At 41.3% G+C, this 24,477-nt stretch overlaps 1 protein-coding gene across 1 annotated transcript in view; it reads right to left on the bottom strand.

Annotated features, from left to right (window-relative positions):
• ANO6 (anoctamin 6) overlaps positions 1-23,855 on the bottom strand; it is a gene marked incomplete at both ends in the record, with an annotated part of 210,594 nt that extends 186,739 nt beyond the window's left edge. Inside the window, one exon of the mRNA XM_079715964.1 lies at positions 23,783-23,855. Coding sequence (XP_079572090.1) covers positions 23,783-23,855 — 73 coding nt within the window. The remainder of the gene's footprint in view (positions 1-23,782) is intronic.
• Between the last annotated feature and the right edge of the window lie 622 nt (positions 23,856-24,477).

The following is a 24,477-nucleotide window of genomic DNA, read 5'->3' as shown; positions in this document are numbered from 1 at the left end:
GTGGTGCAGTGGTTGAGAGTCCGCCTGCCGATTCAGGGGACACGGGTTCGTCCCCAGTCTGGGAAGATCCCACATGCCGCGGAGCGGCTGGGCCCATGAGCCATGGCCGCTGAGCCTGCGCATCCGGAGCCTGTGCTCCGCAATGGAAGAGGCCACAAGAGTGAGAGGCCCGCGTACCGCAAAAAAAAAAAAAAAAAAAAAAAAAAAAATCTTTTCTATCCTATTACAGACTGATTATTTTTGTCGAAACTTTCTTCTAGTATTCAATATTTATACAGTCAATGTTTTGCTCCAACTCAAAGACCTTTGATTAGATCTAGTAACAGTTCTTGAGCTTCACTTCTTATTTCTTTTCAGTTAGCTGAACTATATGTTAAAAGGCAACACTGAGCTTCCCAAGGTTGGCCTTTTGTGTGAACACTTCACAGGAAGCATTTTCATGAGTTCTTCAGACTCCATATGAACCTGAAAGTACAGATTCACGATCTGCTCAGTCAGAAGCTTTCTCATTAAGTACTTTAGTCTTTCGGATGCTGTGTTCATTAAACTGTTAATTAGTAAAGAAAAGAAGCCAATTCCAAAGATAAAGAAAAGTTCTGGTAACCATTTAAAAGGAAAAGTACATAAGATACTGGCGTGTAGGTAACTGGCACATTGTAAGTATCTAAGAGTCAGATGGTCATAAATGGCTGAATGATTTGGAGAATCCTCAGTGTCTAACATTTTCCTTCAGAAGAAATTTACATGAAATATTATCCAGATTTTTGAAAATCAAGTTTATTATCTGATGGATAGCCTATTCTTCCCTTAACAAATCTATATCCTCCACATCCTATCCTCAACACAAAAAAAGAGATCACTAAAATGCCTTAAAATGGGAATGGCTCGACCTGACAATGAATTTGTCCTGAGGAAAAAAAAAACACAAATTTTCTGATTTTGCAAACCTTTATAAACTTGCAGAATATTTAATAAACCAAATTCAAAATGGCAGACTGTAATCCAAAGGAATAAACATCTTGGAAGAATTACTCAAGAGGAAATGCTGACCACAACTTAAAAAATAACTGTGAACATTTCATGAACATGATACAAATTAGATAAATTTCCTGTGTAATATACTCTTTCCTATTATCAGATAATAGTTTCTTTTTTTTTTTTTTTTTTTTTGCGGTATGTGGGCCTCGCGCTGTTGTGGCCTCTCCCGTTGCGGAGCACAGGCTCTGGACGCGCAGGCTCAACGGCCATGGCTCACGGGCCCAGCCGCTCTGCGGCATGTGGGATCTTCCCGGACCGGGGCACGAACCCGTGTCCCCTGCATCGGCAGGCGGGCTCTCAACCACTGCGCCACCAGGGAAGCCCAGATAATAGTTTCTTAATCACGCATTTTGTGATTCTGCTTCTTGGATGTGGAAATCGCAACTTCAGTTATTTACAAGGCGCTCTAGGTCCAGGATATTACAGCAGTTGGGATAATGCTCTCTATTAGCTTGAAATTCAAAATTGTTCAAAGCAGTTAACGTCTACTCTATCATTTCATTCCTACAAAAAGTCCTATGTGGTACCACCAATAAGTATTATTATAGTTTTAAGACAACCTGAAGACCAGTGAGGTTGAGCTACATCACTGGACTAACAATCTTGACCTCAGAGTACCAGCTTCCATTTCCACAGCTAACTCATCCTCAAAAAAGGAAGTATTTAAATAGCAGGTGTTACTTTTGGCTAAGGCTGGCCCAATGAGCCCAGATCAGATATCCTTGGAGTAGTATTTGTCAATGAAAGAATGTTGCCTGCCATATCAGTAAACAAAGGATGTTGCAGCCATTAAGCCATCACATTACAGCCGCCCCAACGATGCACCCTGAGGAGACTCACGATGAGCAAACACAGGGTACAGGCCCCAGATAGCTGAGGTGCATACCAAAGGAATGATTTCAGTGAGCCCAGACTCTTCCATGTTCCCACATAGAAAAGCGCTAAATTCCTTAACTTGAGATACCTGGTTTTCTTTAATTAACAGTAATCTTTTGACGTTCCAACTACCTGGTTTTTGTTGCAAAAACTCCTCTATACCCTGGCTTCCCCCTTACCTCTTCGGAGCAGTCCCTCAGAGCTATCTAAGAGGCTGCATCCCAGGCTTAAGTAAAGTTTTGTCTGCCAAATAAAACATAATTCTCAACTTTTAGGCTGTGCATTTTTTTTCAGTCAACACATTCTAAGACTGACTCAGTGGGCACCCACACATACTAACTAGTTAGTGCCACAACCCTTTATTTAAATGCCTTTTGCCAGTGTCTTCCTCTATATTCCTTCAGGTCAATTGATTCCAAATTCTTTGGTTTGTTTTTTCTAAAAAGTTTACTTATCACGAAACACATTTTCTTTACTACCTCACGTATATTCTCTATAAACACAGAAGAAAATGCAGCCATCCCATTTGGCAAAAGGTTTCTAAACTGAATGACAGAACAGTGTAGTGGCAAAAGTTCAGGGTGACATAGCAGTTCAGTTTCCTCATCTATAAAATGGATGTCCTGCCAACTCTACATGATTGTTGTAAGAATCAAGTGAGACTCAAGTGCTTTGTTAACTGTAAGTGCCACAGCTACACAAAATAAAGTTATTACCATTATATATGCTTGCCAGGAGAGGGAAAAAAAGTAACTTTACAGCAGTATTTATCAAACTCTTTCCTTCATTTACTCCAAGGATTCACTCTCATATCCAGATCAACCTTCCACCTAGGGAGAAATTAGCAGGGTTTTCGTGTAGATGAAACAAAATTAATGGCAATGAGATTCTTATGAAATAAGATCCATAATCCTGCAGTACATTAGCTAATCATATATTTATCTGTTCTTATTTTATTTTGCATTCTTGTATCCATAACTAGACTGTCCAGGAATCGGTATAATGATTGAGCCTAAGTTCTAATCCTGCTTTTACTATTTACTTGCTGTGTGACCTTAGTGAATTACTTGACTTTCTTGACCCTCAATTTTATCATCCATAAAAAGGGTATTATAATAATAGCACCTACCTAATAGAGGAACCGAGCAGAACTCTGTGGGTTCCCCACCCCCAAGTACAAAGGCCCCTTCATGTCTCCTGCCTCGTTTGCAGAGAAGCTGAAGTCTCCCAGGCTTCCCTGAGTCACAAAGGAGCAGGCTCAAGCAGCTAATGATTAAGACAATAGAATAACACATTCAGTGTCTAATGCACATTGCTGAGCTGTTTTACAAATACTGTAACTGTCACCAGAGGAAGAAGGCTGACTGCATGATGACCAGACTGCAGCCATGACAGAAGCTGCTCCACCTTGAGCAATATTGAGTCTATGACTAGCACAATTCCAAGAACTGGCCTTAAGAGAATGGGATTAACACTATTGCTCAAAATAATCTATATCTTTGTGGGCATCAAAATCATTGTAGCTTGTTCTACCTGTATATTTAAACGGGCAGGTACAACTGTCAGCAAAGAGATGCTACAGACCCATGTTGACATCTCCCACTCTAAGAATATGGCACCCTATGTCAGCAGGAAGAAGTTACAGAAGACACACCTTCACCCATTATCCCACAGAAATGGAATGATGTTCTGACAAGTGGGGATTTGTAAGCAACTTCTGGCTGGAAAGAGCTCTTTGCAGGAAAGAGCTCTCTGCAGGAGGCCCCTCTGTCTTGTCACTAACCTTAAACCAGGCACCCCCATGCTCTATTCATCTCTGGCCCTAGCACACCTTTCAAATCTTTTGATAACACAATACTTTACCTAACTTGTTGGTTCTTTCCATAGATCAAAGAAGTAGAAATGAAGAATAAGTAATTAACAGATGACCAAATCTCTTCCCTAGCTTCCCCTTCAGTAATCTCGAGAACAAACTGTATGAACAAGACAGCATCTAAAGAAAAATCACAAGGAGTCAACAAATTTGCACACAAGCCTGCACACAGTGGGGAATGGCGATGACTCTGCCCCCCATCTCAATGATTAACTGAGATTACTTCCCTTTTTCCCTTTAAATGCTTTCATGGCCAAGCTTCAGAGGTAGTTTTGGGGTGACACTGAGTCCACTGTCTCCCTGGATTGCCAGCATTCTGATTAAAAGCGACTTTCCTTTCTACCAACATTTGTCTCTCTTTCTCTTTCTCTCTCATATTGATTTTCAAGCAGCCAGACCCGATTTGGTAACAATAGCATTATTATAACCATTAAATGTACTACATACAGAGTATTTACAATTATACATGGCACTTTGGACATATATACACTATCAAATGTAAAACAGATAGCTAGTGGGAAGCAGCCACATAGCACAGGGAGATCAGCTCAGTGCTTTATGTCCACCTAGAGGGATGGGATAGGGAGGGTGGGAGGGAGACACAAGAGGGAGGAGATATGGGGATATATGCTTAGGTACAGCTGATTCACTTTGTTATACAGCAGAAATTAACACACCATTGTAAAGCAATTATACTCTCAATAAAGATGTTTAAAAAAAAAGCACAATAAAAAACAAAACAAAAATTATACATGGCACTTAACATATGTTACTCTTTTTATGTACCTTCTTAGTTTTTAACACTGATAGGCATAGAGCAGACACTTAACAAATCTTGGGTTGATAGATTTCATTAGAAAATGGGATGGAACTAACCCATGTGAAGTCATCTGGTCTACCCTCATAGGCAGCAAGGCTATATCAAAACAATCAGACCAGTCCCTGCTTTGTCTACTTTTAAACAGTCTTAGGGAAAAGTCTATATTTGGACCATGTAAATGTTTAACAATCTATACCATTAGGTTAATTACAGGAATGAATTCCCTAAATCTGTTAGGATTCCCTCTATATCCATTTCCGCAGCTGGCCTCTCTATTATAGGCTACTGGGCAGCTTACTTTTTCAAAGCCCAGCAACCTCAGCCCCATTACTCTTGCCTCAGGGTTAGCAATGTTTATTTTTATTTGAATTTCCAAGTGTAGAAATACTTCAGGCACTATACTGACCCAGGTTAAAAAAATCCTGAAGAACTCAAAGAGGATTACACTGGAAAGTGCAAGAAACCCAAAAGCCACAAAGTAAATTTTCAACAGGTTTCAGTCTTGTACTCATTGGCTGCAAAGAATGTCACTGATTCAACAATTCTGATCGAAACTATTTATCATAGAAGGTAAATGAATATATTCATTTTTATTCATCCCTTTTATAATATTATGAAAAGTGATCCCCAGTATAAACTGAATAAAGTCACCTGAGGAATAAAATCAATTACAGATGTACTGTGTACTCACACTCAGACAGACTTGGAAATTCAGTGCTTTAAGCTAATTTCCCTCTTGATATTTTCAGACTTAATTCAGTAACACAAATAATGCGTATTAGTAATATTAATGTACCATATGCTATCTCTGTCAACTTAATAATCTTCTTGGGTGTTTTTGACTAAAATGTCAATCTAACTTCTGGAATCCTACCCAAGAGAATCTATGCAAATTACAATGAACATATTCTTTCTATAGACATACTAATTAGCCATAGGCCCATTCATGAATACCTATAATTAAGTTCTTGTACACATTATAATAATTTTACTTGGAATCATGAAATTGGCATAATTTGGCAAATATAAACAGCTACTAGTCCCAGGCACTGTACATAAACGCTACTAGTCCTAGGCACTGTACAAAGTCCTTTCAGTACATTTTCTCATTTTATCTTTACAAAGAGAGAAAACGGCTCAGGGATTCAACAACTTACTTAAGTTTGCACAACCAATAAGTATTATTAAAGATTTTAATTCAGTCATCCTAACATCAGAAAACCCTTCCCAACAAGCCTTTTCTACTGCTTTACACTGAAGAGATATTCGAAAAACATTTGTAGTAACACAGTGAAAAAGCAGATTAAGCCACAAAAATATCTTTTCAATAAAGAGCTGCTAACACCACCATCCCAAGGAGAGAGAGGAGGGCTCTAATGAGGGCCCCCCCAAAAAAATCAGTTTTAATTTTTTGTTTGTTTTTAAGACAGATCAATAGAAAATATGGCTCCAATTTTTATATTAAGAAAAGCAGGGGGCTTCCCTGGTGGCGCAGTGGTTGAGAGTCTGCCTGCCGATTCAGGGGACACGGGTTCGTGCCCCGGTCGGGGAGGATCCCACATGCCGCGGAGCAGCTGGGCCCGTGAGCCATGGCCGCTGAGCCTGCGCGTCCGGAGCCTGTGCTCCGCAACGGGAGAGGCCACAACAGTGAGAGGCCCACGTACCGCAAAAAAAAAAAAAAACACAGGACAAAAGACCCTTAGTCTAATCTTTCTTTATATACCACTCCTACAAGAAAATGAGTTTCCATTTAAGTTATTTAAGTATTTCTCTACACTGCACATTTCCAGGAGATTAAATGAGAGACAATCTGTACTACGTCTGAATCTCTCCCATTTAATCTGCAGTAATGAATTACACTAAAATATGTATCTATAAACATCTCTAATAAGACCAAAAAGCGGGTAAATTCATTCACTGCTTTATATTTGAGGAGAGATACATAGAAAAATAAAATGCTTTATTCCAGATTGTCATGACTGGATTAATACTAAGAAAGTGGTGCTTTTAAAAGTTCAGAATGCATGGTCAAGGTGACTCCTATGTACAATAAATTCATTTACACTTCAGAAAGCTACAAAGCAATTTGTCACCATAATTATTTTATTATCCAAATAATCTCTTACTACTTGTGGACAAATAAAGTAACATAAATTAACACAGTATACAGAAGTCACAGATGATGGATTTTCTACATATGTTTGCAAAATATTGATTAATATATACATTTCTATTCTAGTTGCAGATTAAATGTCAGTAGTCACAATCAGCTTTTTCCAAAGGTTTGTGAAATACTGTAACCTTACTTATTGTATAAAATTTAAAATTCTGAAGGGAACCTTTCTCAATCTCCTTTCAGCTTCACATGTGAAAGCTCATACAGCTTAATAAAACAAATGGCAGGGACACACACTAGCTCTATTAGAAGTCTGGGGCTTCCCTGGTGGCGCAGTGGTTAAGAGTCCGCCTGCCGATGCAGGGGACACGGGTTCGTGCCCCGGTCGGGGAAGATCCCACGTGCCGCGGAGCGGCTGGGCCCGTGAGCCATGGCCGCTGAGCCTGCGCGTCCGCAGCCTGTGCTCTGCAACGGGAGAGGCCACAACAGTGAGAGGCCCGCGTACCGAAAAGAACAAAAAAAAAAAAAAAAAAAGAAGTCTGACAATGAACCTTATGTAGTCTGCCTATTCACGCCATTTATCGCTTTTTTTTTTTTGGCAGTACGCGGGCCTCTCACTGTTGTGGCCTCTCCCGTTGCGGAGCACAGGCTCCGGACGCGCAGGCTCAGCGGCCATGGCTCACGGGCCCAGCCACTCTGCGGCACGTGGGATCCTCCCGGACCGGGGCACGAACCCGTGTCCCCTGCATCGGCAGGCAGACTCTCAACCACTGCGCCACCAGGGAAGCCCCATTTATCGCTTTTTTGAAATAATTAAAACGTGAACCTGATGTCTTCTAGGTTCTGTCACAGCTGGGTTAGGCGTGTCTTGCCTGTGCATTCACCTTAGCTAATTTCCCTCTCCTAAGGCAGGTGAGATCCCTCTCCCCATCATATACAGTCTCTGCCATTTCCAAAGACAGTCAGCCTAACCCAGGGGAGATCCAGGATGGGGCTGTAGAGGCGGCCTGGGAGGAAGGAGGCCTGGAAGCAAATGCCTGGACTAAGCCCAGTGCAGGAACCAAGAAGCAGGCCACCTGCCAGAGGATGTGGTAAACAAGGCATATGTGGAAGCAGACCAGCATGCTCGTTCAGAAACGCCACTGGCATCAGGAAGGGAAGGAAAAAGCTCAGAGTGGTTCTCTACTTTTTGGATTCTCAGCACATTTTCAAATACTGAAAATTTTGACCAGGGTACTTTTCTTAAAGCTGTATGTGCACAAGATTGGGAAAATATCTTTTTTCCGTATTGAAGAACGGGGAAGGAAGGTTTCCAGCCACAGCCATCAGCACTCCCAGCTGAGTACCAGCTTGGTTCAGTTGCCCCGATGCTCAACTAGGTCCCTCCCCAGCACTGGGGAACTGCTTTTGAAAAGAACTGTTTACTGCCAGGCACAGATTTCCTCCTTTGCCAGGAGGTGGTTTGCCCACATTCCAGTAAACACTTGATCTTTCTTAGGTGCCGGGCTGAAGTTAAGTCTCCTATCTCTTACTGCAGGAAACTGTATCCCACTCTTACTCACAGTCCCACTTATAGCAGCCAGCACGGCATGACTAATGAAATGGAGTGAAAAGAAATACAGCTTGATGGCAATTTAGGGTCCAAGATTTAAGGTACCACTGGTAAGCACAGCTAAAGAAAGGAACAGAGGTACAGCTCATGTTAGTAAATCTGGGGACACAGGCAGGCCATGATTAGGGTCTGCTCCTGGCAAGGGACCGGGGGAAACACATAGGGGGACGAAGGACTTCACTTCCCAGGCATGAGAGCTATTAGGAGACACTGATGAGACTAAGACAGGACCTGAAGAACTAGGGATACTGATGTTCTAGGCATGTTTCTGAGAAAAGAGTTCAGGCAACTGGGAATGAAAGGACAAGCCAACTTACCTGAACTGAAACACAAACACAAGGTTGATGTTGCACTGATACTAAATGCTGAATTATAAAATCCTGTTTGCCTGGAGTCAGAATTGGTTCCAGAGACTGCTGAGTGGCTGAGCCAGGAGGTGGGAATCAAGGGGTTGGGGGCCAGGTGGGGGGACTGTGAAGGCTGGAATCCAGGCAGAGTCTAACAGCCTGCTTTAACTCAAGCAGTGGGGATGATTAATGGTGGAAACCAGACTCAAGAAATCATGAGTCACTCTTAACGGAAACCAACGTCAGTGTCAATAACTTCTCTGGGAGCTTGCAACACATGTGCTAGAACAAATATTTTGGAATCGAGTATCTTGCACCAACATTGAATCGCTCCTTCATTTTGGATAGGTCACTGTTACTGTTTTTGTTCTCAGAGCTCTTCAATGACCAAATGAGGCTAATAATATCTGTTTAGGATATTTTTACCAGTAAAAAAAAACAAAAATCAGTAAGAACTGACCTTTTGGAAAAATGAATTATTATTACACTTGAACTCCTTACACTGGAGGAAAGAGCCCACAAACGGTCCGCTCTGGACGAGTATACTCATCAATAAAATCATCAGCAGACCAGTGCCCAGAATGAAAGCGCTGTTTGGTTTCACATCACAGCAGGGCAATTAAAATCTGAATTTCTATAAAATGAGATACGAGTTAATTTTCCTCATACATTCCCTTCCAACTTAAAGAAAACATTTGCCAATTTCCTATTACAGGCAAGGCACTGTATGAGCTTCTAAAAAGATTACAAAGCACGAAAATAACTAAGACCAAAAAGTATTTGACTTTAGAGTAAAAATAGAATTAAAAGGTTAAGTATTGTTAGTTTGCTCCTTATCCAAGATGTAATGTTAAGACATAATTCAAAATATTTTTCCAGATATTCTTATAGTTAAAATATACTAGACTGCTATTGATACCCACAACATGGATGAATCTCCAAAAATATTATGCCAAGTGAAAGAAGCCAGCTACACAAAAGACTATACGCTCTATGATTCCATTTATATGAAGTTTAAGAACAGGTGAAACCAATTTATGGTAGTAGATGTCATTAAGTGTTTGCCTGGATTGGGGGGTGGTGACAGACTGAAATGAAAGGACTATGAAAATGTCCTCTGTCTTATTTTGGGTGGGCGGTTATAGAATTGTCAAAATTTACTAAACTGAACATTGAACTGTGCATTTTATAGTATGTAAAATATGCCTTTTACATGTTAAAAAATACCACTGGACTAAATAAACATTACTAGAATGGAGGGTTCAGATAATAGCATGGCAAAGGGTTAATGATAGGATCTCTTATACTTGATCTCAGTGGCATTTATAAGGAAAACAGGCTCCATTTGAAAGGAATTGGTGTAATGGATATAACAATAAGTTTAACAATACAGTCATATTGCCTGCTAGATTTCAGTCGTGTATGAAAAGATCCTAACACAGAAAAATAACAGGATTTTTTAAGAGTAAATGGAAACAATTTGCATCTGCTTCTTTCTGCCCTATCAACTGAAAACAAAAGAAGTTTTAATTTGCATCTTCCATATTACTCTAATACCAGGGTACTGGCTATTCACAGTGAAGGAATTCTAGAGAGTGTTTCTCTATTTTTTAATTTATTTTCTTTTCAATATTTTTTATTGAAATGTAGTCGATTTATCCTGTTGTATTAATTTCTGCTGTACAGCAAAGTGATTCAGTTACACATATATATACAATCTTTTTTTATATTCCTTTCCATGGTTTATCATAGGATACTGAATACAGTTCTCTGTGCTATACAGTAGGACCTTATTGTTTAGAGAGTGTTTCTCTAGTATTAGGATTTCCCAAGGGGAGAAATTCCTGAGGGAGCACCTCAGAGTCTCTGTGGGGCTTTTCCACCATCACACAAATTCTGATTCATGCTTCAGGGGCTTGGTTATGACTCTCAGCCAAAGTCAGTCACTTCCAAACAGGAATGAGTCACACTCCACAGCGACCTGGGCAGGAAGACCAGAGAACCAGTTCCTGGCTGAGAATCTAGAAAAGGCATTCTTGTGAGTTCCCCGCCCCTTTCAAGTCAGGAGAGGAAAGGGTGGAGCACAGGAACAAGAGGTACCTACCCCATCTCCCTGTCCTCCTCCTCCGACAGCTCAGGGAAAACGCACAGAATCGCTTGCACCCAACCTCACCTTCTCCTTCAACTTCAGTTAGAAGATTATGCTACACTGAGCTACAAAGAAAGACAGAAAGGAACTGGGAGTGACCCACTAAGTTTTGCTGCTTTCCAATGCAGTGCTGACATTTTAGCCCATCTACCAAGGAATAAAGAGGGACAGAACCGACAGTAAAGCAATAATGCTACTTGCTCACCTTTGCAAGGTGCGTTAACAGCTACTGAAATCAATACAAACAAAGTTCCTGCGGGGAGGATTCCCCCAGTACAGCTGAAGTTGTGAGCCTGAAAACACGTGTGGTGTTTTACAGGTTAATCTAATGTACGTCTTGAGCCTTCTTGTAGACCTGCTTTTTAACGATTACAGTCTAAGTCCATGCTATTTTTAGAATTATGAGAAAAACAGCTGTACTTGTCAGCCATCCCCCAGGGAGGGCCCAGCCCCTGTACCGGCTTTGGATACACCCCACTCCTGTCCTCAGCTGTGTTATCCTGGTTCTGTCTCTTTTTTCGCAATCTTTAAATATAATTTGCTGGTGATCGGTTGGCATGTTTGTCTTCCCTGCCAGCATGGCTACTCATCGAGGGCAGAGGCCGTTTCTTCTGTCTTGTGTATTGAATTCCTAGTGCCCAGCACAATGCCTGGCACAGAGAAGGTGCTAAACAGACATTAGGTAAATGAATGGATTTCCACATGCATTTTTGGGTTTTATTTGATCACTAATTAGAATACAAGCTCCACCGAAGATGTGATCTTCTCTCCCTTGGTTCTGTATCCTCAGACCTTAAATAGCACGTGACCTATAGGAGGTCTTCAGAAAATATTTACTGAATTAATAAAGATTGTGAGATGAGACCAAGCCAGTGCTCTGAGCTAAATGAAATCTCTATGTACATGACTTTTTAAAAAAGCAATAGACCTGATTTATGAAGGCCACTGCTAGCAATTCCATGATCAGCTTGCAAAGGGATTTTTGTGTGTGTGCCAAATAAGTCAGTCAGTATGGTGACTGAACTCTTCAAAGTAAGTATTTTGGAGTATAAAACAAGCCACTAGCCACAGTTTAGGCAACTGTAACCCTCAGGAAAACCATGATTACCCCATTGCTCAAAAGCCATTTACTGTGTTGCTTACCCTTAGAGTGGATGGCAAGGCCTGTTAGAAATGTTCACGTCTCCTCTGTGATTTGTAAGCTGCAATATGCCTGTTATAGAAGCATGTACCCAGTGAGTACTAAATACTACCTAAATTTAAATGGAGGCAGGAGATATGAGACAATCTGGCACCTTGTGGATGGAGGATAGGCTGAAACCCAGTGGACAACAAGAACTGCAGCTCTAAGTGCAGTGAACTGAAGGATGTAACTCTGCCTTCTATTGAAAAGTCACTTCTAGGAAAGCCTTACTTATAAAGCAAATAACCTTAAACTCTACTGTATTTGGGGATTAAAAAGAGCCTTCTTCCTTTTCTTTTGCTCTCACCTACCCAAATGGAATGGAATGTCTAACTTTTCTTAGGTCTGAGGGGGCCTGGCAGTGTTTAATTTCTAAGAAACTGATGTAGGCTGAATCATTCCCAAACTTCCAGCTTACAAAATGAGAAACATTATTTCATATACCTATTTTGAAAATTAGGTATGGATTATTTTTTTATATCACTAAATTCAAAATAATTCAAACCATAAGGGTAGCAATTTCTCTGTGTTCATGTCTTCTGTTTTATCATTTTGATCCGTATCACATCCGTCTCTTTTAACAGGTTTTACTTGACTTCAAACTTTTCAATAAAACTCAATGAACAGACATTTTAGTCTTGTAGGCAAATTAAATATTTTAGAATTTTCCCATTTAAAAGAACTGACCATTCACATGATAAGCAAAATTTCATATTTATATAAAACTACATATTTTATTAAAAGTTTATTTCATTAAAAGTTCACATGATCAATATCAACCTTACCCTTTAGACTTTGATAAAAGATACTTTCAAAATCTTAAATTTGCTAGATTAAGAAATGCTCCTATTTCTCACACATTTTCTTTAGTGTAAAGGCTATCAAAGTATCATTTAAATTTCATTATGAATCTTTATCCTATATTCTCTTACCTTTCTTACTAAAATTATATATATTCAAAGGGATGATACAATTCTATTGTGAAATCCATCTACTGGAAAATCCAACTTAGGTTTTGCCAGTCACTTACATTTCTCCATTTTTAGTTGCTTTATCATGACTGTCACTATTATTTATTGGCCTATTATGTGCCTGGAACTGTCCCTCATCCTTTTATATGTTAATTTTAAACTTTATAACAATTCCGTAAAGTATCATTACCCTTTCTGTATTATTATCTCTACTACACTTTTCTAATATGGAAACCAAGGCTCCAAAGTTGTATGAACCTGTCCAAGGGTTGATCTGTATCCAAAGGCCTACCTTTCCAATCATACCACATAGCTCTTCAATAGTCAATATCTTTCATTCATCTACTCATTCATTCAACAAAACTGTATTGATCACCTATGCTGTGCCAGGCATTAAGCTGCTCACTGAGACGATAGCCTCAAGATGCTCACTGTTTAATGAAAAGGACAAAAAATGACAGCTATATAAGTGGAAGAACGGTAAAATCGCTAATAAAAAGCAAAAGAGATACGTCTGAGTTAAAATATAGGTAAAAGCAGCTATCTATAATACTAACATTAGCTCATAATTATGGAGGGCTTTTAGTGTATCAGGCACCACAATCCTGCAAAGTAAGCTTTTTAAAATCATCATTTTTAACACAATCACCCTTGAAGTAGGTTCTAATATTAGCTCCATTTTACAGAGGAGGAGAAAGTTATGTTAATCACTCAAGGTCACAAAATTAGTGAATGTCTGGACTAGAATTTGAACTTATACCTGTCTAAAACGTAAGTTTAAGTAGTGGTGCCCTCCACCTCTGCAGACCCAGGCTAAGTGTCTGACAAAAGTACTGAGACAGAGGCAAGATAAGAGACTCAACTGAGGAGAAGGAGCTGATGTGGATAAACAAAAAGGACCACAGGCCAGCAGAGTGGCCCCTTTCTCCCTCACCACAGATATTCGTAGTCCAACAGGACGCAGGTCCACATCCTTGGCCAAGGTGAGGCTGTCTGTAACAGACGGTGGAAATGATCTTCCAACATAGGGAAGAGTCATCCTTTTCTTTTGCCTCAAGTATAAGTACCTCTAATGAAATTCAGGTTTTCATCCGCAAATCCAAACCTCAAGAAAAGATCATTTTCACCTGATCCCTAATACCTACACTTATCCAGGGCTTTGTTGTGGGGGTGGGGATCCCCGGGGCCTCGCCTCTCCTTCTTCCCTCCAGATCCAAGCGGATGTCGATTCCCAAGGCATCCATCCCCCAGCCCTCTGAGAGCGGGGTTTGAGTATGCCGAGGCAACAAGGGGCTGAGAAGGTCCCCTCTGAGAGAGGCAGGATAATCTCCAATTCTAGAAGACATTAAGAGGATAAGCGGCCAAGACTGACAGTGCCTGCATATATACAATGATCAGAAATGGGGAAAGGGGTGGTGGGAAGGATGTCAAAGTCAAGTCAAAGGTTTTTAACAACAGGTCAACAATCTCCCTTCACTGCCTTGTGACTTCCCTCTCTCCACTGAATGGCGAACACAATGAATGATCCTCCATGTTTCCACAATTCAGTAGTGACAATGGAGAATCTCATCATCAGCCGTTCTCTCCCCAGTTCTCCTGTGATATTCTAAAGGCTCAATTTGTAATAAAAGCTATTCACTTCTTACTTAAAAAAAGCCTTCTTCCTCACTTCTTATGCATTCAATTACACGGTGACACATGGGGGCATACATACTTGGTAAGAACTGCCTGACAGCAATTGGGAGGATGGGATAAGCCACATGTGCTACCAATGGAAATACAATCCCTACATTTATGAGCCATTTATTGGGAGCCAAGTGTCAGCTGTTGGAACCTTTTGCTAAGATTCCCTGAAAGAGATTCCCCCTGAAATAGGTTTCCTGGAATCTGAATAACACTGTCATTCTGTCAGAAGATCAGTAAGAGTATAGGAAAGCACACTCAGTAATTATCTCTTTGCAAAAACCACATGCTATTCTTCAACTCTTTTATCTTTAAGTACATGTGTCTGCAGCACAGCCACGGTCATGATCACCCTTAACCTGACACTTAGTGGACAGTTCCTGCATGCATAATATGACACAGAGCAACACAAAACCAGGCAAGGACTTAGAGCTCTCCGAGGTTAAGAGTAACAGTTCCATATGTATAGCTGATTCACTTTGTTATACAGCAGAAGCTAACACACTATTGTAAAGCAATTATACTCCAATAAAGATGTTAAAAAAAAAGAGTAGCAGTTCCCATGACTGCTTTTAAATAAAAAAATTCATTATGATGGTGATATTGTAACTGCCACTCAGGTAGTGTGAGTGAAAAGGCCCCACAGCCCCCATTGTACATGCCTCCTTGCATCCTCCTAGCAACCCCACAGGGCTGAAAAGACAGGCTGAGAAGCCAAGAAACTTGCCCCAGGTGATAGATTCTAGGTGCCAAAGCCAACCGCTAATTGAGGTCTTCTGATTGCAGGCCTGTCTCCTTCCCTCCTCACGGTTCTCCATCAGCACAGCCTTCACAGGCTCTTTCTTCCTTTTTTTTTTTTTTTTTTTAATGTCCTCTTTAGGAATTAACTTTCCCCAAAGAAACCAAGAAGCTCAGTCTTTAAAATCTACTTTCCCTAAGTAGCATCTAAGATCAGTGAGCTTACACTGTTTCTTCACTATTTGTATTACTTAGAAACAAAGGTGGGTTTTATTTGTTGGTTTTTCTTTTGTTTGTTTCGAAAAAAGTATCTTATGTTTTACACAGATTGAGCATTCAGGAATTGTTTAATAAGTAACAGTAGAAGGAAATAAAATGATACAACAAATGAATGCTTGTTTAAAATCATAATATAAATTATAATAAAACACTGAAAATAATGTTAAGGGTCTGAGTTTTATAGGTGGGGAGGGTGTATTATTTTTGTTTAAAATTTAGTGGGGAATAATTTCTCTTAAAAACTTGGCAGAAATCAGAAAAAAAAATTTTAAATGCTTAAGTCTGTGTCTATGGGATGCCACAAGAAAAATCTAACCATCATCCTGTCTGTGCAAAGCCAAAGACTATTTTTCAAACGTCTAGATAGAATGTCTGAAGAATCATAAAAAAATCAATTATGTAAACAAACACAATCTTAGTTTATATAAAACAAGCTTTATAAACAAGCCTGTAATTTGCATAATTGTACTTTGTGAAAGAACATCTATTTACATGACTTTGACCTTTGGCTAAAGTTCTGCCAAAGTTAAAATAAAAATTATAGAAAAGAGAATTTTAATGGCTAATATCCTTTCTTCCCCCAATTTCAAGTATTTGTATTTTTAAATAATGTAGGAAATAGTAGAGTTTCAATGTCTTAGATTGAAAGCATTAAATATAAAAGCAACATCTGGACTTCACAAAAGAATATATTTTCTTTCATTTGTATTTTTGGCTGCTGAATAACTTACTGCAGCAAGTTCTTTCAATTAGTATTCAGACATGTAGCCAGGGCAGTAATAATACCACGGCAGAGAAAGTTGCCTATTAACCCTTCGACTTGTCTTCTGTGCAAACGTTCTATCTGATTTGGGGCTGAATAGTATTTGGATTGCTCTTTGGTACATGTGCAAAATATTCTATTGTTGACATTTTCATCTAGTATTCTTTAAACTGGCTGCTCCTTGGGATGGCTGCTAAATAATTTTAGCTGCCTTTAAAAAAGCAAGACAAAACTAAAGGAAAAGCAATAATGGCATAAGACAATCACTTGACTGTATTAAATTCTCACCTCTACATTTACATATGAGTTACCAATCAGTCAAGAAGTACGTTTCCTTGGTTGAAGGTGATTGGAAATGATGTTTTTCTGTTCTAAAAATCGTGATTTTTGCACAGACCCAGCCCTGAATGATTTGTATCAAAAGCAGATCAAGCAGCTTAAATCTTATAGCAAACAAAGCTTCCTGTTACAATCTAAAAAACAATCCCTTAACAAATGTTTGGGACTATGTGAAAAGCGTTACTATACGTAGGCTGTAGCATACAAAGGGAAATAAGATAGCACTTCTCCCTCTAAGACTACATGTTTTGTTAAGATTTACTGAATTGACTGGAATACAAAACACAAACTGATATGTATGATAACATAAGAAAACCTAAAGTATTAGCTAGAGTGGAAACTTCTATAAAATACAATGATTTTAATCTAACTTGCTACAAATAACGCTTTGAGAGTTCAAGACCATCCTTTAACTTAAAGCCTGACTGTGGAATTCTTAACAGTATAATGTAATCTTCCCCCAAGAATGTCAGAATTTAAATAATATCTCTGGGGGAAATCTTCACAGGAGCTTTCAGTCTAAATTTCTTGGTTTCTAAGAGGAAAAAAACCAAATATACAGCAATCAACATACGTGACTGTTACAACCCCTTGAGAAAAAAAAAGGGGTGGGGGGGCGTGTGTGTAGAACTCTTTTCCTCTTTTAGAGCTCTGTTTGTGTCAGATCCAAAGAACAATGAGACTTGTAAGACGAGACTGGGGAACCTTTTGGAAAGCAATTATTTGACTTGATTAGAACATGGCAGATAAATCGTGACTGTGGACTTGAAACTGAAAATAACAACAGGTTTATCCAACAGGGTAAGACTATGTTCAAAGAGAATGACTTTAAGAATACTTTGCTTTGTTTTGCTTTTTAGCTGTCATACCCTGGTAAAGAACACATACATATACACACAAACACACACACACACACCATATACCTATGAGCCACTTGTCATAGCAAATAAGGCAAGGGCAGCATCAAGGGTGATTTGTTGAGAAATCAGGGAACATTTAGGAATGCTCAGGACACTCTACTGTTCTAGCTCCTTCCCTCACCTATCTGGTTATTCCTCCAGGGCTGGCATAGGCACCGCCTCTGTAGAGCCATCCTGGATTCCCCTAAGCAAGGTTACGTTTTATCCTTGGTACCACCACTGACCCTGGTACACATCTTGAGTACAGCACAGCATTAATCACAGATGACTGCAATTATCTATTCACATATCTGCCTCCTTCCTAGATAGTGAGGTACCAGAGGTCAGGGACCACAGAACCTAGAAGAGTTCCTGGAAGAGTATGTACAATCAATGTTTTTAAAGCAGATGACTGTGGGCATCTCCAGGTGCCAAAGAAGAGAACTCCACGAGGGCCATAAAAACCACTAAGCATTATGTTTATTATTCATTTATTTATTTAATTAATTAAATTTACTTAATTGATTAATTAATTTGTTTAATTATTCAAAGTAATTCATTTATTCTTTCTTTCAACAATGATTTGCTTGGCTTCCACGGAATATCAAGCACCATTCCAAACACTAGGGACATAGCTTAGAACAGAAAGTACACAAAACAGCTGCCTTTGAGAAGCTTTCATTTTAGAGCGTGAGGAAGTGAGAATTTCTTAAATTATAGTAATGGAATGTCTACAACATTTGGGATATTTCGCATGACCTAGTCTCAGTCCCCAAGAAATTTACATTGTAGTTGGGGGGATTAATTAATGCAAAGATAATGAATAGCAAAAATACAAGGTGAATGCTAACTGCATGGAACAGAAAAATAAGGGGTGTGAGCATTCATTGGTGGGTGCTTTGGGCTAGAGGGAACAACAATAGCTTCCTGGGATTGTGACGGGTTTAGAAGGAGAGAGAGCTGCTGAGAAAGAGATGGAGAGTCTAGTATTACTGGGAAGGGGAATGGTCTGAGCTAAAGCGGAGAAGAATGTAAGGCTTGTTAGAACAATACAAAATTCTCCCTTCCTGCACATCTGTTCTCCTCCACCTGCTACTGCTCTCAAGTCCAGGAGTCATCCCAGGCTCCTCTCTGCTTGCTGGACACATTCGGTCTCCAAGACCTTAGAGATGCTGCCTCTTTCAAAAGCTCTCAGACCCACTCCTCTCTATTCTCATGGCCACTGCAGGCCATTTCTGAACCTGACTACCAGAAAGGCTTACCTCAAGCATCTCCCCTCTCCAACCCATTTCCCAATGCACTGCCAGGGAGACCTTTCCAAAAGCAAATTTGATTCTATCACTCCTTTCCTTATAACCTTTCTGGAGCTCCAAATCACCTACAGGGTAAAATCCCAAACCTTTAAAACGTTTGGAGGATTCTTCACGGTGCCATGCCCCCCTGCCGTCCCAGCCTCGTGACCGTTCCCTTCCACCACAGGCAATACTTGAAACTCCAGACTCTCCTCCTGCCCTTTATGCCTGCCTGCTTCTTCAGCACCTGGCCCAACAATCTCTTCTGTGCAGCGGTCTCCCATCCTCCTCCACGGCTGTGTATGTACCTCAATAATAGCACTCACTGCAAATGGCTGGTTCCATGGAACCCACCTCTCCACAGCCAAAGCATGTATCTTACTCAATTTTTGCCTCCCAACACCCTAATCCTACAACTAGCACAGGCCTGCTCAATTAATGGTGACAAAGCAAAACTGACGCTAGGATCAGATTTGCAAGTGATTAAACATAAAGTTTGTAGTGAGGGGATACAGATAGTGCAGGAAGATAAGTCTATATAAGAATGTGACAGTGAAAAGGGAGGCAACAAAGACACTTGGGAGGTAGAGCTGGATCATTATCCCTTAGAGATAATGGGCCTCTTCCCACCCATCCCCCACCCCAAGGACAGGACCATTAGCTGTGGGGATCATAGAGTAAACTCTACCATAAACAGACGGGGAATCCAAAGTGGTCAAAAAATACCACCGGCCATTTCAGTAAATGAAGATGTTGCTGCCATAAACCCATCAACCACTGCAGCTACCCCATGATGCCCCCTGAAGGGAATTCGTGATGGAGAAAAACAGGATACTGGCCCTAGATAATTAAGATGAATATTAAAGGAATGATTTCAATAAGCCCAGACTCTTGCATTTTCCCATACACAGAAAAGCACTAAAATCTTTAACTTGAGATGTCTGGTTTTTTGATTAGCAGTAATCTTCTGATGTTCAACTACGTGTTTTTTGTTTTTGTTTGTTTGTTTTCCCCCAGCAAAAAACTCCTATATATCCTGGCCTCTCCCTTACCTCTTTGAGACAGTTCCTCAAAGCTACCTGAGAGGCTGTTATCCCAGGCTATCGGCCTCAGTAGGGTCCCCAAACTAAACATAATCCTCAACTCTTAGGTTGTTCTTTTTTTTTTCAGTTGACACAACCAACCATCTAAACAAAAAACCTTTTGCCTGAACTATCGGAAGTGTTCCTGATAACTCCCTTCTTTTTTGAGAACACTTTTCTTCCCTCAGTGAAGTTTGAACAACGGAAATGCAAGAAACAAAACAGCATACAAAATATCTACATTCTGGCTATAAAAATTATTTCTACGTCAAGAAGAGATATTAAATTCAATTTACTGATTAATGGGGTGGCGGGGTGTGTGTGGGGGGGAGGTGTTTCTGGAAGCAAGGCAGCTGAAGACACTCTTCTGCACACCAGGCGCACAGAACCTGCCTCAACATGTGATCTCCACCAGCACCAGTGCAATAAAGGCCATGAGCCAAATACTTCCTGCCACCACTGCCTCAAGTAACACCTGTGGTTGGTTGCTGGAGCTGATTTAGAAAATAAGTGGCCTTTTGTGCAAATGCTCTCATGCCAATAGACTGCCTCTTTCACAAACCTTTGGGCACAATTTCTAGTGGTCATGAGTAAAGCAAATATGGAAAGGACACCGTAGTGAGATTTACCATCTTTGATTCTCTAGATTAGTTAATGCCAAACAAGGAAGCAATCCTCACACTTAAAGCACTAAACGTGCTTCAAAAGTAAGCAGAAACCCACAGGTTTAAAAAAAAAAAAACAAAAAGCAGCCCAAATCCCAGCCTACTAGAGAGCACACTTCCATTTATATATGTAAAACATTTCTATGATGTAACCAGGGACCACATCTAGCTTAAACAGTTTTTCTTTTTTGCCTCTTGCAAATTAATTGATCATAGATGTCTTACCCAAGAACTTATGTCAAAATAACTCTCCTGCTCTGAATTATAAAGTTAATAACTATAGAGATATTTCATAGAAATCTTCAGTACCTGAGTGGGTTTTAAATTATTATACAACTATTAGTTGTGCCAATCAAGTACTAGTTGTATTATTATATAACTATTAGTTGTAACAATCAAGAACACAGCCCTGCATTACAAAACTAGAGGCAGAGGTTAAAATTATAATCTTCATTTCACCAGAGTCTCCCCTTCCATAGTTTTATAATTCTTTGATAAAAGTCTGTATACCATCAGTCTACTTCTGGTGACAACCAAAAAGCCTTATTATTTTTCAATGACATAAACTTTCCATTGGCATGGTAAACATCTCTTGATATAAATCACTGCAACCCACATTAAATTTGTATAACAACCCCAAATTGCTGAGAACTGATGATATTTGTTGACATAAAGTATGCTGACTTGACCCCTATATATACTAAAGTATTAATTTCAGTAGACTATGGAGGGTGGGATGCAAAAAGAGTAGAGATATTTAAGTTTTTCTTAAATATATCTACACTGTTTGAATTGATACAACTATCAGGTCAATACAAACTAGCCCAAGTTAGTTTTCTTTCTAAATTGAGATCTACTGATGGCAGGTTGGAACAAAGCTCAGAGTCTCTTGCTTACTTCAATTTCCATTTGGGGTTTTACCCTTATTTATTTACAACTGTCAGTGTAAACAGTGACACCTCACCATAACAGATGAGTGTTTTCCTATGAAACAGACTGTGCTAATTTTATTATAACTTTTTAAAGTTTGTTCCTATGATTTATACTGTATGCAATCATGATTTACTACCACAGCCTGCTAAATAGTAGCATTATATATTATCTGACTGCTGGAGTGACCCGCTGAAAAACCCGCTGAAAAGGGCATCAGTATGCACAGGTCTTGCAAGTCAGAAAACCTGGGTTTGAATCTTAATAAGCTGTGTGAGAAGCTAGGCAGATGAACCTGTGAGCTTCAGTTTTCTCTCCTATAAAAAAGAATACTACTATTTGCTCCCTCCATAAGAATGGACACCTAATAAACTGTTCTCAAGTGAATGAAAGGTAATGCTAAACCATGGAGTATAATCCCTTCTATTAAATTTGTTTTTGAATTTAAATGAGCAGTGCCTACAATAGCCAAGATATGGAAAGACGTTAATTGTCTGTCTACAGATGAATGGACAGAGGTGATGTGTCATATATATATATATAATATATGTATGTAATGGAATATTATTCAGCCATGAGAAAGAAGGAAATCCTGTCATTTGCAACAACACAAATGGAACTTGAGGGCATTATGTTAAGTGAAATAAGGCAGAGAAAGACAAATACTGTATAATATCACTTATATGTGAAATATAAAAAAGGTGAACTCACAGAAACAGTAGAACTGGGGGGGGAGGTGAGGAGATACTAGTCAAAGGGTACACTTCCAGTTAGAAGATGAATAAGTTCCAGGGATCTATTTACAACATAGTGATTAGAGTTCATAATACTGTAGCTTATACTTTGAGAGAAGATCTTAAATGTTCTCGCCACAAAAAAACAAATGGTGATTAAGTGACGTTGCGGAGGTGTTGGCTAACTCTATGGTGGTAATCAGTTTGCAACTTATAAATGAATCAAATCAAGACGTTGTACACCTTAAACTTACACATTGTTATATATCAATTATATCTCAATAGAGCTGGAAAAACCAGAAAAATAAATAAATGAGCAGAACCTAAAACGTGAACGAAAGACCGCATCTATCTCCTAAAATTACTTCTAAAGTTATTAGAGAAGAATGTATTAGAGAAGCATATATTAGAGAAAAGTATTAGCACCTGAGCAGGAACTGTTAAGTTTTTTAAACTGATTTGGCGTCCAGGAAACTGAGTCGGAGTCTGCCTGGTAATTTAACTGCCCGTCTTCCGGACGGACCCAATATGCCATCATTCCCTGGCAGTGTTCTCTTTAGGGACCAGATTTTCTCCCCACTGCTCCAATTGCTTTCGCCTTCCTCACCTCCTCCCACTCCGTTTGTTTAACTCTTAAACAGCTCTCCGTCTGTCCACTCTTTCCAAGCACTTTTAACCAGAAATGGGGCACCAGGGCCCTCTGGACGGGTAGGAAATGCCTTGCGGTCCACCCAGCCTAAGGGTTTCCTCCTCCCATCCGTTCCCCCGCGGGCGCTGCGGAAGGAAAAAGGATCCCGGCCCGCGCCCGGCGGCCACAAATCAGTTCCCGGGCCGCCCCACCCAGGCCCCACCCTCCGTCCCAGAGCCATGCGTCTGCTTTCACCTTAAGGAGGATTCAGGCGGGGGTCACACTCCTGCTCTCCCAACCCCGGCCCGCTCCCCGAACCCCGCCCACGGGCTCGCCGCCCACGCCTGTTCGAGCCGGAGAAAATGACCCAAAAGTTGTTGTTCTGAGTCAAGACTTCCGCGCTCGGGGGCGTTCCCGTATCTACCGTGACTATTCAGTGGCCGCGTCCCTCGCCCGTCCGGAAACTGACCTGGGGACCGGCGCGTACCCCGCGCCTCCCCAGCTTTCCCTAGGGCCGGCCGCTCGCCCGCCGGTCAGCGGCGCGAGGCAGCCGCACTGCGGCCCGCGGCGGGCGGCGCGGGCTTCCCCCCCACCCCCACGGTCCCCCGCACCCGAGCTCCTCCGAGCGGCCGAGGGTCCCCGCCAACTTCCATTCCCGAGGGCGCGGCGCCCACGCGCAGTCCCCGACTTCTCCCGCTTTGGCTCGGGCTTTCGGGAGCGGACGCGGGGCCCCGCGTCGGCCCACCCCCAGAACCCGCGGCTCACCGATATCCCCATCGTCGTCGTCCTCCTCCTCCAGCTCCATTTCTAGCAGAACGTCCCTGGTCATCATTTGCATGGCTACCCCCGGAGGCGGCTCGGAACTTGGCGCGAAGTTGGGGGCTTTCGGGGTCCGGAACGACGGCGCCCGGGCGGGGCCGGCGCCCGGACGGGGACGGCGGGGCGCGTCTCGCTCCTGGCTCAGGGGCCGCTGTGCTCAGCCCGCGCTCGGGGAAGCCGAGCCCAAGCGGCTGCCGACCCGAGCCCTGCGCCCAAGGCAGCCTCTGGCCACCGGAGCCGGGCCCGGCCACTGAGCATGCCCAGTGAGCGCCGAGACTCGCTGAGGAATGATTGAACTTCCCCCAGTTTATGAGGCTCTCAGAAGGAAGTCGGGAGAAGAGAGGGAGTAGCCGGCGCCCGCGTTGTGCACGCGACTGAACGCGCCGAAGGGGGAGGCGAGAGCACGCGAGGGTGGGAGTGGACAGGGTTCCCCCGAACGTCGCCTCCAAACGAGGCAGCTTTCTGTTCCAAGGTCATATATGGGCACGCCCGGGGCCTCGCTCTCTTTGACATCTGTTACGAGAGACGGGGGAAAGGCTGCTGGAGCTCCCAGGCAGGACCCTGAAGGAGAGCGCGTTTGCATGGTGTTTAAAGACGAAGTGGGGGCCCATGGAGGATGTTAAAGTATCAATTACTCTGAC

This window comes from Hyperoodon ampullatus (genome assembly GCF_949752795.1).
Source record: "Hyperoodon ampullatus genome assembly, chromosome: 11".
NCBI classification, from domain to species: domain Eukaryota; kingdom Metazoa; phylum Chordata; class Mammalia; order Artiodactyla; family Ziphiidae; genus Hyperoodon; species Hyperoodon ampullatus.
The sequence above is the reverse complement of the archived record's forward strand: the minus strand, read 5'-3'. Positions and strand labels throughout refer to the sequence as shown.